Source organism: Oreochromis aureus, linkage group 10 (assembly GCF_013358895.1).
Source record: "Oreochromis aureus strain Israel breed Guangdong linkage group 10, ZZ_aureus, whole genome shotgun sequence".
Lineage (NCBI taxonomy): Eukaryota > Metazoa > Chordata > Actinopteri > Cichliformes > Cichlidae > Oreochromis > Oreochromis aureus.
Genome location: NC_052951.1, coordinates 5077137 through 5092238, shown reverse-complemented (window position 1 = coordinate 5092238; position 15102 = coordinate 5077137). Strand labels below are relative to the sequence as shown.

At 39.0% G+C, this 15102-nt stretch overlaps 1 protein-coding gene across 4 annotated transcripts in view; it reads right to left on the bottom strand.

Annotated features, from left to right (window-relative positions):
- The window catches only part of robo3 (roundabout, axon guidance receptor, homolog 3 (Drosophila)), a 143371-nt gene that overhangs the window by 19378 nt on the left and 108891 nt on the right, over positions 1–15102 (bottom strand). For all 4 annotated transcript variants that reach the window (XM_039618794.1, XM_039618791.1, XM_039618792.1 and 1 more), the window contains 3 exons: positions 11439–11563; positions 8816–8987; positions 5305–5510 (listed from right to left, as the gene is read on the bottom strand). In XM_039618794.1, coding sequence (XP_039474728.1) covers positions 5305–5510; positions 8816–8987; positions 11439–11563 — 503 coding nt within the window. The remainder of the gene's footprint in view (positions 1–5304; positions 5511–8815; positions 8988–11438; positions 11564–15102) is intronic.

Below are 15102 nucleotides of genomic sequence, written 5' to 3'. Positions count from 1 at the left end.
CTTAAAAAATCAAATTTCTATTAAGACACTTGAAATAATATTTACAATGTGTTTATCTTGTTCTGTTATTATTCGTTCATAACACTATATTAAAAATCTGCTTCTCCCAGGAATCACTTACATATGAACATCTCCATTCTCATTAGGGTACCTCAACATAACATCTGTTTTAATTAATTTCTACTTCAGAGATGTTGTCAAATGCAGTTATTTTATTTTTCTCCATAAATGATAGAATCTCAGTGGACCTATCTGAAGTCAAAGCTAAAGTCAAGCTGGTGGCTTTTATGTTTCTCGTCTGAGGAGGAGAGTTAAAGGATCAAAGGACAGAATTTTAATGACCAGCTAGAGGTCTAGAAATGTCTGAGGCACCAGTCTTTCTACTCAACAGCTACTTAGCATTCTGGACAGGCTATGAGCAGATGTAATTAAGAAGTGTGTGATAAATGTGCCTGTGTGTGTGAGTGTGTGTATAGGTGAATACTATTACGTTTTTGGAAAAGCAAGCCAAAAGCTAGGCGGGCTGTGAAATTGCTTACAAGAAGGAGATGCTGGGGGGTCTTTCACTGTGACACTGAAGTAGCAGCAGTTTGCAAGAGCAGTGCCTCTAAAAATGCTTTTTATTACTTTAGCTTCAACACTTCCGAGTCGACCACTTATTCATTTCATTCATTCTGTTGAAAATCAAGTCATCTTCAGTGTTAGTGTTAAAAAGTGCTAAAACATCAAGAAAGGGGTGGGAACATTTACTGTGTGTAAGCCATAACATACTGAGATGTGTACTTAAGTAAACAGAGCACCCACCACTTAGCTAATCAAATAGCAACATGCTGGTAAATAACACAAAGTCCTTCTAGATCAGAGAAACCTATGTCACCAGATGTCTTAAATTTCCTATTAGCTCTGACACCAGGACAGGTCTGTAGCACACTACTGATGTGAAGTGATTGGTGTAAGTAATAATATACTGCAGCACTAGCAACTATTAAACCTATATATATAAAAAAAAAGCATGAAAGCATGCTTCTCCAACTCTGTTTTCATCATAAAACCTATGACACAGAGCAAACACAGCTTCAAAAATGACATGACACCTTTGTTGATGTTGCTGTAGTTGTTACCGTGCCAAATTCCAGCTGGCTATTAGGTCATATTAGCGCTCCTATTGGTGAAGAAAGAGTACTTATAATGTCAGGGTTCTTGGGCTGCACCTCAGAAGGCAATTACCCTCTGCTCCCTTGAACTCCTTGGCGATTGTTACTGTACTGATGGGAAAGAGGTAATACGTGCTTTTATGTGAGAAAATATGTCAAACAAACTAATTGCATTAACACAGATTTAAAACTCCATGTGTCACAGGTCAGTTTGCAATAAATGATGAAGACAAAAGACTGTGTTTAATATAAGTTACACCTATGAGGCCTCCTGGCTCTATACATAATTATTTGGAGCTCTTTGAGTGTGTGTGTCTGTGTGTGTGGTTGCAGTTAGTTTTTCAGCTGCTTGCTGCGAGATGTTTCAGTAGTTCATCAATTTACATGGCAATTGATAAATCCACCGCAAACACAATCAGCCTTCCCTTACTCACTTATTCTGCCAACTCAGGCCATTTTACTTGCATTGAAAACCTTAAACATTATACAGAGGATGTGGACAGCAGAACCTCTCACACCTAATGCCTCGCTGATCACTGTGCACACGCTCAGTCCCTCTCCCCTCCTGCTCAGGGTGACTCTTCTTTCCTCTTTCTAGAGGCCCTGACCTTGAGTTGACCTGTAGGCCGGCTGGTGCGTCTGTCTGAGGGGAAAAAGGGGGCCCCCAGATGGTAGCATTTGATCGGTGGATAGAGACTCGGCACAGAGGGTGGGTGGGGTAAATAGCCGGGACACCTGACTATTAATCAAGGCCGGCGGCTTTGGGCAGCGCGCAAAACACATTTCTAAAAAATGGATGAGGCCAGAGGAAGAGATGAGAGCAGGAGGGAGGAGCACCAATCATAAAGAGGGCACATGTCAATGTTTATTTTTTATGCTTTACATAGCACATGTTTGATATTTGGGGTATTTTTGTAATACAATTTAGAGAAATAATCTGCCAGTCGTATAAAGCAATGTGAACATTGGTGCTTTTTTCATTTACCCTCCACCTGCACCCCATCCCAAAAGCACCAGCATGAACATCCTGCACATCAGCAGCCAGAAGGGTGATAATGATGTCAGAGCCTATTTTTGGGTGTGTGCAGAAGGAAAATCTGATTATCAACTATAACGCGTGTATGCCGGGATTTAAAGTCAACATAGGAACTTGATTTCCTGCTTTAATCTGATTACTCCCAGAAATCTGTTTAGCTGTGTCCATGTAGTCCTTCTCACACTCCCCAGGCTTTGTTGGCCTTCACCTGTTTCCCTTCCTTATTTACCTAACATTAGTAGCCCCTATAACGTACCCCACGGCCTTAACTACGATTTCGCACACACACATACACGTCCCGTCTGGCCAGGGAGTCTTGGCACCAAAGTGACGGACAACGATAGAGTGTGTCTGGCAGAGATCCCAGGATAATGGCATGTCCTCATTGCCAGGGTACAAGGAACAAACAGACCATCTGTCCTACTCCAGGGGCACAGATGAAATTGACTTATTTATACTGATTATACTGCGTTAAATGTCTGATTTCATTGTTTGCCCATCTTGGAAGGTTATGGTTTTTTTCGTACTTAACGTGTTTAGACTTTAGAGCTAATTCATAGACGAGTTTGCTTAAAATGAGCATTATGAGACTTTAAAACTACCCCAGATTTAACAATTGTCAGTGTAGATGACAAAAAAATCAATCACTGAAAAAGCATTGTAAACATTTGCCTTTTCAGTGTTATCCAGGTTTTACTTACTTATTTTAATATATATTATTAAGAAAAAGGAAATCTGTTTCTTAGCAACTTCTTTTCATTGCTTTGTCATTCATCCAGGTGACTTCTATGGTCATGAGAATTTGCATATTAATAATCAAGGAACTGACCTCCCAGCCCATTGTTCCTTCCGTGGTGCTAGTTTCAGTCATTGTGCAAATGTACTGTTTATAAGGTTGGGGAAACCTGCAGTCAGCTGAGACTGCAGAAGTCACTTGGATGAGTGACGAAACATTTCTCCTACTGAAAATGCTATGTCCAGATGAACAGAATCAAACTTTGGGGATTATCTAAAAGACTTTATTTGAATTGAATCTCTTATAATCCTATGCCATGGGTCAAATGGATGTTTAACCACAGTGTGTGTCGCTTGGTTAGCCTACTTGAGAAGACTTAAGGCTGAGTCCCCTGAGACATATAGTGGCAGGTGCTGCAGCACCCAGAGCTGATTTGTCCCCTGTTCTGATGATCTTTTTGATCATCATCATCATCATCATCAGTAACAGGTTCCTTTCAAAATGACTGCATTTCATTTATGGGACATTTAATGGAACTGGACTATGTTTATAAAATGTGTTGACATTTGTGGCAATGAGTGAAATATCTTTATAGCTGATGGATTTTCAATGTAGCATTGAAACTATGATGTAGCAAATAGCATTACTTCCTGTTACAATGGTATCTTTTAAACACATTATTAGGCAGCATCTGAACAGAACAGAATGAAAAGTTATTGGGTTTTTCTGAGACTCTGAGAGGGAGCATGGCTCAGAGCATGTCAAAAACTCTTGTCGGTGGTTCCTGTGTGGGTGTGGGTGGGCACCTACTGAATGATTTGCTACTAAAATCTTAGTGTCCAATACAAAACATGTTTTTTTACAATCCAAATTTCAATGTCAAAATGATTATTTTGTCTTTGTATTTGTTGCCGAAATGTCAAGACATCTGGCAACTTTCATGAGCAAAAATCCTGGATTAGCGTTAGAGGTTAGGATTACTTAACCATTACTGGGTCAAACATTTACCCAGCCCTTTAGTTCGTTACCAAAGACCTATAAAACATATTATATATCAGATCTACATCCTGTTTAGTGATAGCTAGGCTAAATATTCGCATGCTGTCATGCTAACAGAATCAAATCGAAACAACTGTCTTTTCAATGCACTTTATAGACTCTACAGGTAAAGACTCTACAGATTAATATTATAAGATGACGAGCCTGTCTACTAAATGACAGGATGTTAGTTCAAAGCAGGAGAGCTGCTTGGATGACTGAATTTCGGGATTTTTTCTACTGTCATTACAGCTTAAACCACTTGTACAGCAACACAGAGGGTGGATTTTGACATGACTCTGGGTCTTGATTCCTTGTGTTAGTGATGGACTCCACCAAAAAATGTATGACATCACTGAGAAGGCATCTTCTTAAGTGCATGGAACAACATTTCAAAATGAATCAATTTTATGTATAATTCTGTGATCTTGTTCTCGCAGTCTTAGGCCATAAATACCATTGGTTCTGATGTTCCAGATCAAAATGAATTGAAGTCTGATGGAAACTTCAACATGCTGTCTGACAGCTTCAAATGAGTTCCAAAGGCTGAGCACTTCCAAGATGGTGCTCTCAGCTGTCAAGACATTGCCTTTTATTCCACTATGACACGAATGCATCTTAAAATGTACTTTAGGCCTCTGAGTCTCAGCTATTTCTGCTTCTATCCTCTCCCTCACCCTTGTGTTTCTCAGTTTCTAGCCCTCTCTTTTATTTATCCAGTCCTCACTTGTGCTGATGCATTGAGGATTTAATTACAAGTCTCAGCGATCGTTAATCATTGAGAACCCACAATCAATTAATGCGCACGCCTCCTCGAGTCTCTTCGAGGCTGCGGTGACCTCAGGTGCTGCTTCGTACCCAGGAGGGAATTCTGGGCAGAATAGATTTCATTAGCATGGAGTAAGACGGCGCTAACGACCGCTAATGGCCTCACACGCTCATTGTCATGTTGATCACACCTCAATGTTCCCCACCTCTCCTCCGCTCATAAAAACTCATCGTCTGAGTCAACCGTAAAATTGTCCTCTGTTTAAATGCTTCACAGTTTCCTGGAATTAAAGCTGTTGTTTTATCTCTCGGATTAGGTATATCTTCTGTAAACTGCATCATGTTTGATGTTCTAATACTGATACATGCAGACAGTGGATACATTTTAATGAGTGCGGTGGGATTGGAGGGACTATAAAATACACACTGCTGAATGTAATCATAGAAAAGCTGTTAGTTTAAAAAGCAAAAGGCTTCCTTAACATGGGATTGGAAAAAAATGAAATGCACTATATTTGCATTGTTATTAAACAGCAAATGAATGTAAGAGTATAAGTCTTTTATTCCAGTACCTGGAGGTTGGTGATCTGAAAAGTTCCGTTTTCCATCAAGCTGATTCGACCATCATTTCCCAGGATCCTTTGGCCATCTTTTTCCCATTGTATGCTGGGCATGGGGTTGCCCATGATGTGACAGTGTAACTGAGCCATGGATCCAGGAGCTAATGTGTGATTGGCTGGTCCTTGGCGGATTATGGGGGGGACCCGGTCTGAAGGTGCTGTAGGAACATAGAACATTCACATGAGGATGGGATTTGAACCAAAGGTGATTACTTCACTGTGTGGAAGTGTTTGCACCACTACATTTGATCTAGCATAAATGCAAATGATCAAAAGATCATCGAAAGTATTCGAAAGGACCCAAATTTCAAAATCATTTTATATATAATGACATCTAAGATTTTCCTCCCTCGGTAAAATGCCCAATTTAACATAAGAAAAAGTATGTTTATAGGTCTGTATGGAATTTTTAAAAATTAAACACTTAATTTAATTATGATTTCAAATTGAGGACACAGTTGCTTGACTGACAGGTGAAAGCTGATAAAGCCAGCTGTAGAACTGAACCTCGTGACCATGTTTGTGGCATTTGTGCGTTCAATTCCACATTTTCACCTGTTTTTTCTGTGTGATACTTAATTATAACCACTAATCAGTGGGCATTTCATCAGACCAACAGTCTATCAATGCAATTTATTAATATATTAACCTAGCTTCACTTCTTGCACCAAAAAACACAATATTATAGCAGCATCAAAAATGCTTAAGTTGAAACTTGACACCCTATGCCAACATGATAATCTGATAAGCTTTTTGCAAAGAGAAAAAGTTTGGAATAGTGAATGTGCATGACATTGTCACAGGCTAACACAGAATTATGATTCTCAATAATGAACAATACATTTTGTCTGTTATTTGATATGAATTCTTTCAAAATAAATGTAACATCAAATATTATCATTTAAAGGTGACCTTCGACCAGAAGAAAATGTCTCATTAACAGGGTTTGTCTTTGTTTATATTACAGTGCCAGCTGTAGGTGATATTTCCCTCTAAGTGAGGTCTACTTTGGTTTCTGAAAGCAGATATTGTTTTACATGGAACCCAAATCACAGAGAAAAACACACTAAAGTCAAGTGTGTGTAATCTCGGGGTTACAGATTTTCATACTGACCCATGAAACCACATTTTCTCTCATGTGGAATGTAAAGTATCACTATAAGAGAACATTTACTGCCAAAGGCTCTCAGGTTACCTTCCTCTGCTGCTGCTCCACTTCAACATGCAAATCAATGGCACAGATTTGTCTCAGGCAGGAATGTGTGGCTAGAGTGACCTCCTGTCAGTCATGGACCGCTGCATCGCACTGAGTAGTGATTAAATGAATTTTTATATTGGATTTTAAAAGTCTTTAGGTAACCATGCAACGTAAAGTATTTTCAATAACTTTAAACAAGTTAAAGTATAGATGTTATTTAAAGAATTTTTAATTGCATAATTTATCTGTTAAATATTTCATGGGTTGGTTTGTTCAAGACAAAATACTGACAAGCAATGTACCTTATATCTCCATCTCATCCAGCAATGAAAGCTAAAAAGTCATTAGATTAGGTTAGCTTAGATTATTAGACTCCTATCAAATCTCCCTCATCTACAAGGACACTTTTGGGCATGTGGATGTCTGGCTATGCATGCAGGCAAATTGATTCTCACACCCTTTTGACTCTTTGAAATGAAGACGCGTGTGCTGAACAGCTTCACTGATCCATCGTCTCAAAGCGAGAGATAACAGAAGGAATGTTTTATTGTCAAAGGTGCGGTGAAGGGGAAGAAGCTTACAGGAAGAGGAGATAAAAATGAGCTCACATTTTTATCAATAGTTTGAGTTGAATTTTCCATTGATTTGTGGGTTTTGTTTTGGACTGTGTTATTTTTAAGTCCTCCTTGCCTGTGTGGTTTGTAATAATTATCATCATTATTATATCAGGCTGAGCGTTTCCTTCTTTCACTTCCAGTTGAGTATTTATGGAATTTATTATTAACGTTTAGGTTCTTGTATCTCTTTAGAATTTTTGTTTATCAGATTTAGATCTTAGTATTTGGAGCCTTTAGTTCTTGTTAAATTTTAGTTTGACAAGTTGACAACTGTGCTTGTAGAATTTAATTTTCATTTCCGTTTGTGTTCCTGTGCTTCCCCACTACTATTGTTATCCAGACTACACTCATGTTATGTTTTTCCCAGCTGCATCCACTCCCCCTGACTGGCCCCAGTGTGCGTATAAATAGTCCTGTCTCACTTTGCATAATCTCTCTCATGCTTTCTCAGTTATTCTTGGGGCGTCTGGACTTGTTTGGTTTCCTTTGTGAATTTTGTCCTTGGCATCTGACCTTAACAAAAATATATATATAAAAATATTCAGTCTGCCTTGGGAGTTTGCATGTGGGTCCGTCACCTGCAAATGACCACACTGTCATTATATCTGTGTTGCAGCCATAGACGGTGATCTCAGAGAAAGTCATAGTCATATATGGGTGTGCTCCACAGCTGCACGGCTGTAGGCTCAAGCTCAAATGTAAACAGAATGGCACACGTGTTGCCAACCAGCAACTGAGTTATGATCAGTTTAGATAAGTCAAGTAAATTCCTGCACATTTATAAATAGAAGTGGAACAAGTTTAACACAAACCCACAACATGATACCACAAAATAGAACCTTACTATTTACCACTGGCCCACAGTCACATTGTATACCCTCATTTGTATTCTGAGCCGTCGAAAGCTCTGATATCATCAGCTAACTGAAGCTAAACTGAAAATGTGAACAGGAGTTAGTCTAGATGGAGCTGAACAAAAGCCCTGTTTACTGCCACACTGGAAAGGATGCAGCGAGGAGAGCATATGTTGCAGCAAGGTTATTTGCATAGAACTATCATCATATGTCCCTTTTGATTACATCAGATAGGGCTCCTGCTGTTTGTTTATTTGGGAAAAAGGATGTTTAATTTAAGATGGATGACAGCTTTTCCGTATGTCTACTGGTGCACATGTGGGGCATGGTCGTGAAGAATGATCAATCAAATCTGAATCTGAAAACAATGTAACAAGACAACGTTGAACATGACACATTGTTAACTTCAGCACTTTTTTTTCCAGAGTTCTTAATGTATTGAGTAAAACTGGATGCACAAGTGTCACTGATATGTCCACAGTTACCATATGTGAATTTCTGCTACTTTTTCATTCAGTAGTGTCCTCTCACAGCTACATTTTCTTGGAAATCATATAGGTTTTGTAATTATATTACTTTGTAGTACGGTGATTGTTATGATGTCATTTTAACTGAATTTAGATCTTGAGTATCTAAAAACTGATTTTGAACAGAAAACGGAAATTGAATCTATATGAAAGGAATGAGATAGTCTAGTTTTTCTCCATATGTAATGTAGCTGTCGTTTTAATGTTATTACCATTAAGTTTAATTTGTTTATATTGTGAGCTATGATCTCATATTTCTATACTCACCGCTTTCTACCTCGAGCAGGGCTTTGGTCAGGATGCTTCCAGCCACGCTGATGGCCTGGCAGATGTAATAGCCAGAGTCTTCAACTTGGACATCACTGATGGTCAGCTCACCACTCAGTGACACTGTGAATCGTCCTGACTGTGACGGCTCCTGGACGGGGAACAGCAAGATCTGGAGAAGAAAACACAGGAGTTGTTTTATTATTTTACGTGGGCTGAAACAGGGCCAACATTAAAATGGCAAGTTGTGAAACTATCAAGCAACCATTCAACTATTTTATGCGAAGTGTCTTAAAGACACAATTTAAATAGGATCTTTTCCAAGTTGCCTGTTTTGCATGGACACAAAACTGCTTCATCTCATGCATTATGTGCCATTTTTATGATTCATATGTCAGCGTTAACTGGCTTAACATACAAAGAGTTCTCTGAAAATACTCGAGGACTGGACTGAAAATGAGTGAAGGTCAAGCTGAGATGTTTGAAAGGCATTTAGAGCCTTGTGCCGGAGCCTTAGGGCGAGAGGCAGGATTTACCCTGGACAGGTCTAACACAGTCTGTTGCAGGGCTAACACATAGAAACAGACAACAATTTGCACTCACATTCATACCCTCATTTACACCTATGGGCAATTTAGAGTTTCCAATTAACCTTTCCCCACTAAATGCATGTCTTTGGACTGTGGGAGGAAGCCAGAGTACCCAGAAAGAACCCACGCAAACACAGGGAGAATATGCAAACTCCACAAAGAAAGACCCTGGCCTGCTGGTGGAATTGAACCCAAGACCTTCTTGCTGTGACACAACAGTGCTAACCACCATGCTGCTATTTATACAACATTCTGCTTTTTTTCTGCTCAGGCAGGTGAAAAAATCAAGCTCTGCAAATTAGTCGATGACTCAAAAATATGATAGAGGGCATAAAAAATCAGAATTCACCTTCTTGTGCAGTAAGGTTGGATGCATACATTTTGAGCTGCCTCTGACAAACAGGGTGGGAGGGGGGAAAAGCTCCCATGCTCCTCATTTCTCATGAAAATGTGACAAAAGGTCAAGAAAGGTCCGGAGGTCTCAGAACCAAGCCATACTGCCAAATAATGAGTTTGATAAGTATCTAATATCAAATATGAGATACAATATAATAAGTACTTTTGTCATGTTTGATTAAATTTGGGTGCCAAAAGTACTTCATTAGGTTTAGAAAAAGATTATCCCTAGAGTTAAAATGCATTCTTTTACAAAAAGGACATCTTCCTGTGATCACATGGTATCTTTCTCAGGTGATCAGTTAAAAAAAGTATATATAAGCAATACAAGGTAGCCCGTGCCCATGTGATAGTATATAATGACTTAAGAGTGAGAACAGGTTGATTCACAATGAGCCTTAGACACTTAGCCTGTGTTATTGTGCAATAATAAATGAGAAACACTGCCCTTCACTTCTACTTTTCTTTGTCATATATCACTGTGTAAACCCAGTAAAATCTCAGCATTTCACTGAATGCAGGGCCAAAATGTTGAACAAGCTACCCACATTCTTCTTCTCTTCTTTCTCCTCGTCTTCCATGCTTTCTCTGCTTTATCTCTCTCCTCCACATTCGTTCTTCCTCTCCCACACATTCTCAAGCCTACCCTGCCACCCCCTGTTCCCCTAATCTGTACCTGGAAGCCAAGCTACAGGCACCCACGCAGTCTCATCAGGCCTTTCAGTGCATTCCAACAGGCTGCAATGCTTATCACAGGGTGACTCTCTCACACAAACACATACACGTCTCAACACATCTGAAAACGTGCAGGTCTTTGGTAAATAATACACTGTGTGTATGATGGGAAAGTATGTGTGTGTGTGTGTGTGTGTGTGTGTGTGTGTGAGAGAGAGAGAGAGAGCGAGAGGGAGAGAGAGAGAGAGAGAGAGAGTCACTCTGGCAGTAAACTACAGCACACAGCAAAGGATGATAAAAGCAGAGACCATGACAAGGAAGGGAAATGTTGTCTCTCTCCAAGCACATGTAGCAAAGTGGCATGCAAACAAAGTCGGTGATTAAAATCCTATAAAGGCTCATTTAAAGCACATTTTTAAATCTCATCAGTTGTTCTTTTAAATTTAAAAAATGTAAAAGTTGCGTAACGTTAGATTGGGATTTACTTTAAATTGGGTAAAATAAATATAGGAAAAAGTAATGTATCTATAGCACATTACAATACGAGAGTTTACTGTTTCCCCCCTTTACCAGAGCCTTGCTTGTTATGATGCAACTCACCTGTAGGTTTTTCTTTATTTTATGCTAATGTTATTGTGCAGCGACTTTTTCAGATAGCTTAAAATCAACTTTTTTGAAAGAAAAAGGTTTCAAAAATTGCACATAATACTGTTAGCACCAAATCCCTTGGAGTTAAAAATGTAAAAGTAGAGGTCTGTATGTGACTTGGTAATTAAAGGCTTTGTGATGTTTGGGGGCCATATTGGCACTGAAATGTGGAAAACACCTGATGTTTTGACTTTACATAAACAAGTACACAAACTGTACATAAACAAGCCTGTTAAATCTTTATAATAAAGTTATAAAACTCATTAGAGTATGTTTCATAACTACTGTAAACAAAATCACGGAACGTTTCCCACCTGGCTGCCTTCTTTTTGCCAGAAGACAGCTGGCGGAGGGTTTCCTTTGGTGCCACAGAGGAAGGTTACGGTACGACCTGGAGTTGTGATCTGGTCCCGCGGTCGAACCACAATCTGAGGGGGTACTGCAAACATAATTCAGAAAAAAAAATTGTTGAAATCCAGTTATTATGTGCCATTATTTTATCAATATGTGATTGAAGTACAGACATTGAAAAAATGAATTCATAACATTAATTCACAAAAGTTATTCAAGACATTTAATAAAAGTTTTGCATGAACTGCTTAAGAATTACAACAACTTTTACACACAGCCCCCCATTTTCATAAACATACATTTAAATGTAAATACACCTTTTCAGTACATGGATGAAAAATGCCTGCAGCCAATGCATGCCTGAAGTCTAGAACCCACTGACTTCACCAAATGTTGTGTTTCCTGTCTTGAGCCTTGAGTGGCCTTTACTGTAGCCACCTGCTTGTTGCTTGTTTGTGGATCTTTCGGTTTTGTATTTAATAATGCAAAAGCATGCTCTGTTGGGTTGAGATCAGGCGACTGATTTGGCTGTTGAAGAACATCCCATTTCTTTACCTTGAGAAACTCAATTTGCACTATACACTTCAAAATTCATTGCATGAATTTCTATCAACAGTCAAATCATCAATAAACACTAAGGCCTGATTCTATGACAGATTTCAAACAGTCAAGGCACAAGAGAATAAAACATTTTAGAGACAGTGACAGTAAACAAAGACAGTAGAGAAATGACATTAAACCCACCATGTCATTTCTCTGCAGTTTGATGTCATCATGAAATATGGTGGGCTCATGGGAAGCTTTACCACCACTGAAAATCTACTTGACATGACTCAGGTAGAAATCATAGTTCTGGCTGAGATAATACATTAAAGTTTTTTGTTAAATTAAAACATTGATTTTAAAATGAATTGATTTTAAACCAAAGAAACAGCTGGACACATTAGCCACATTAGCTCATGTAATATTAACTAAACCTTTGATGAATCAGCTAAACATAGCTACTGTAGCTAACATCATCTATCAAACACGGCTAAGTGGCAGGGCAGCCCTGTGTGATCAAACAAATCATACTAAACATAACTTTATAACTTTATGCTTGTTCTGAGCATCAACTCAATATTATAACAATACCATAAGCACTGCCTTAGTGGTTAGGACTTGATGTAATTGACAGGCGATTAAATGCAATGCATAGTAACATAGAATAAAGTGTCGTATTTTTCTTGGATTCATCCAGTGGTATGTGGTGACAAATTTAGCCTGATTGAAACGTGCCCTTTTTGTGCTGCCTCTTTTAATTCCTTTATATATGCTGACAGTCTCCTGCAGCTTGCTCTTTCTGAATGTCTTCACCTTTCCGCACTCTCTCCTGACTAATTGGCATTCTAATTCGATACTATCTCCCACACCATCCTTCTTCATAGATTAACATCGACTGGCATCAATGATACAGCACTTGTCTGGCTTACCTCATATCTCTCTGGGCGTTCACAGTTTGTTCAGTTACTCACAGGCCACTGTCTGTGGCCTATGAGTTAACTCTGGTGTACCCCAAGGCTCTGTCCTGGATCCTTTACTTTTTATTGTCTATCTCCTACCCCTAGGTGATATCTTCAAGAATTATAACATCCCATTTCATTGCTATGCAGACAACACCTTGCTCTACTTATCTTCCAAACCCACAGCTACTCTCCCACCCGCATCCATTTCTGATTGTTTAAGTGACATCAAGGTTTGTTTTACTCACAACTTTCTTAAACATAATGGCAATAAAACAGAATTTATTCTAATAGGCACCAAATCAAAACTGACTAAAGTTCCAACAAGAAGCCTTTTATTATCCATTGATAACTCTGTTGTCACACCTTCCCCTCCGGTTAAGAGTCTTGGTGTCATCCTCGAAGCACTCTTTCCTTCACAGCACATATAAGTAATATCACATATCAGTTTTCTTTTTTTCCATCTTTGTAATATTAACGGCCTTCGTCCTTCACTCACTTCAAACAGTACTGCCATACTTGTCAATGGTCTTATCACATCTCGTTTAGATAACTGTAACTCTCTTCTCTATGGTGTATCTCATAAATCTCTCCATAAACTGCAGTTAGTTCAAAATACAGCTGCTCGTATTATATCCAGAATTAGATCTACTGAACATCTAACACCATTGGCTTCTAATTCACCTCCGTGTCAATTTCAAGATCCTGCTTCTTACTTTCAAAGCGCTTCATAACCTCGCTCCTCCATATTTATCTGATCTTCTTCATATGTACTCACCCCCTCGTACACTCCGCTCTTCTCCAGCTTCCCTTCTGTCTGCTCCACCTGCTGGCCTGACTACCATGACACTCAGAGCCTTTAGTTGTTCTGCCCCGAGGCTTCGGATGTACTTCCACCAGATCTCCGGACTACAAACTCTCTCTCTACTTTTGAATTGCGTCTTAAAACCCATCTATTTAGAATTGCATACACTTCATCACAACTCCACCTTACTCTATTTTACCTTGTTTAGCTTTTATACTTTCATACTTGTTTTAATTTTTTGTTTACCTTGTGTTTTTATTTTGTTGTACCTCGAGGGTCTTTAAAGGCACCTATAAATAAAATGTCTTATATTTATTATTATTATTAAAGAATTATAAAATATTATTACTTCTGGACTAATTAAACTGACCATCAAGGCCATAACAGACCTTGATTTGTTTGGCTTTTTGTGTTTAATAAATTGATGGTTATTGCCTAATCTAGAGGTCTTGACTGTTTATCCTACACTATAGCAAACAGCCCATCAAAAAGGTCAGCCCAGACCCCACAGGAGCCTGAATCCAGGTTTGTGGGTCAGCATTCTGATTCCGAGCATCAGACATCTTTGAACACAGATGGAGGGCAAGGGGGATAAGGGACTGCAAATAAATGGTAAGCTGTCTCGCTTTCTCATTGCTACACCATGCCACTGTGTGTGTGCACGTTCATCCACAAAGACACACGCATCTTTGATTTCTATTGATTCTGTAGCAAAATGACAGTCCTTCCTCCACAGAGGGGGGTGTGAATGCATAATGATGCACCGGGCCTAATTGATTTCTCATCTTCCCACCTGATCTCCTGCTTCACTTTAATTCTGACTCTCTATTAGCTTTGAGAGAAACACAAAGAAGGAGAAAGATGGGGAGGAGGAGAGCCTATGGAACGGAGAAGAAAGTAGCAGTAAAAAACACTTAACAGTCACAGTGAAAGACAGAATAAATAACTAATGTCCATCTACTGTTTCTCCATGAAAGGAAAAAATCCAGAATAAAGAAACTCCTAATCCCCTACATATGCCCTCCTTAGAATATGGAAGTAAATATAAAATAACGTCTTTTCCTCAAATTTTCTTCCACTGACTGATGTTCTGGGGGAGGAAAAAGCTTTGTTTCGTTACATTGCTGTGACTCACAAACGCTGCTTTTTTAAGTCAGCTCCTGTGTTCAAACACAACCCAACATATTCTTTGAGAAATGCTTCCAGACATTAATTATCTCAGATGAGGAGAAAGCACCAGAAACAAAAATAAATGGCAGCAGAGTGTGAAGAGCTGAAACGTTCCCAATCTCTCCCACTGACCCGCCTGCTCCCCCTAAT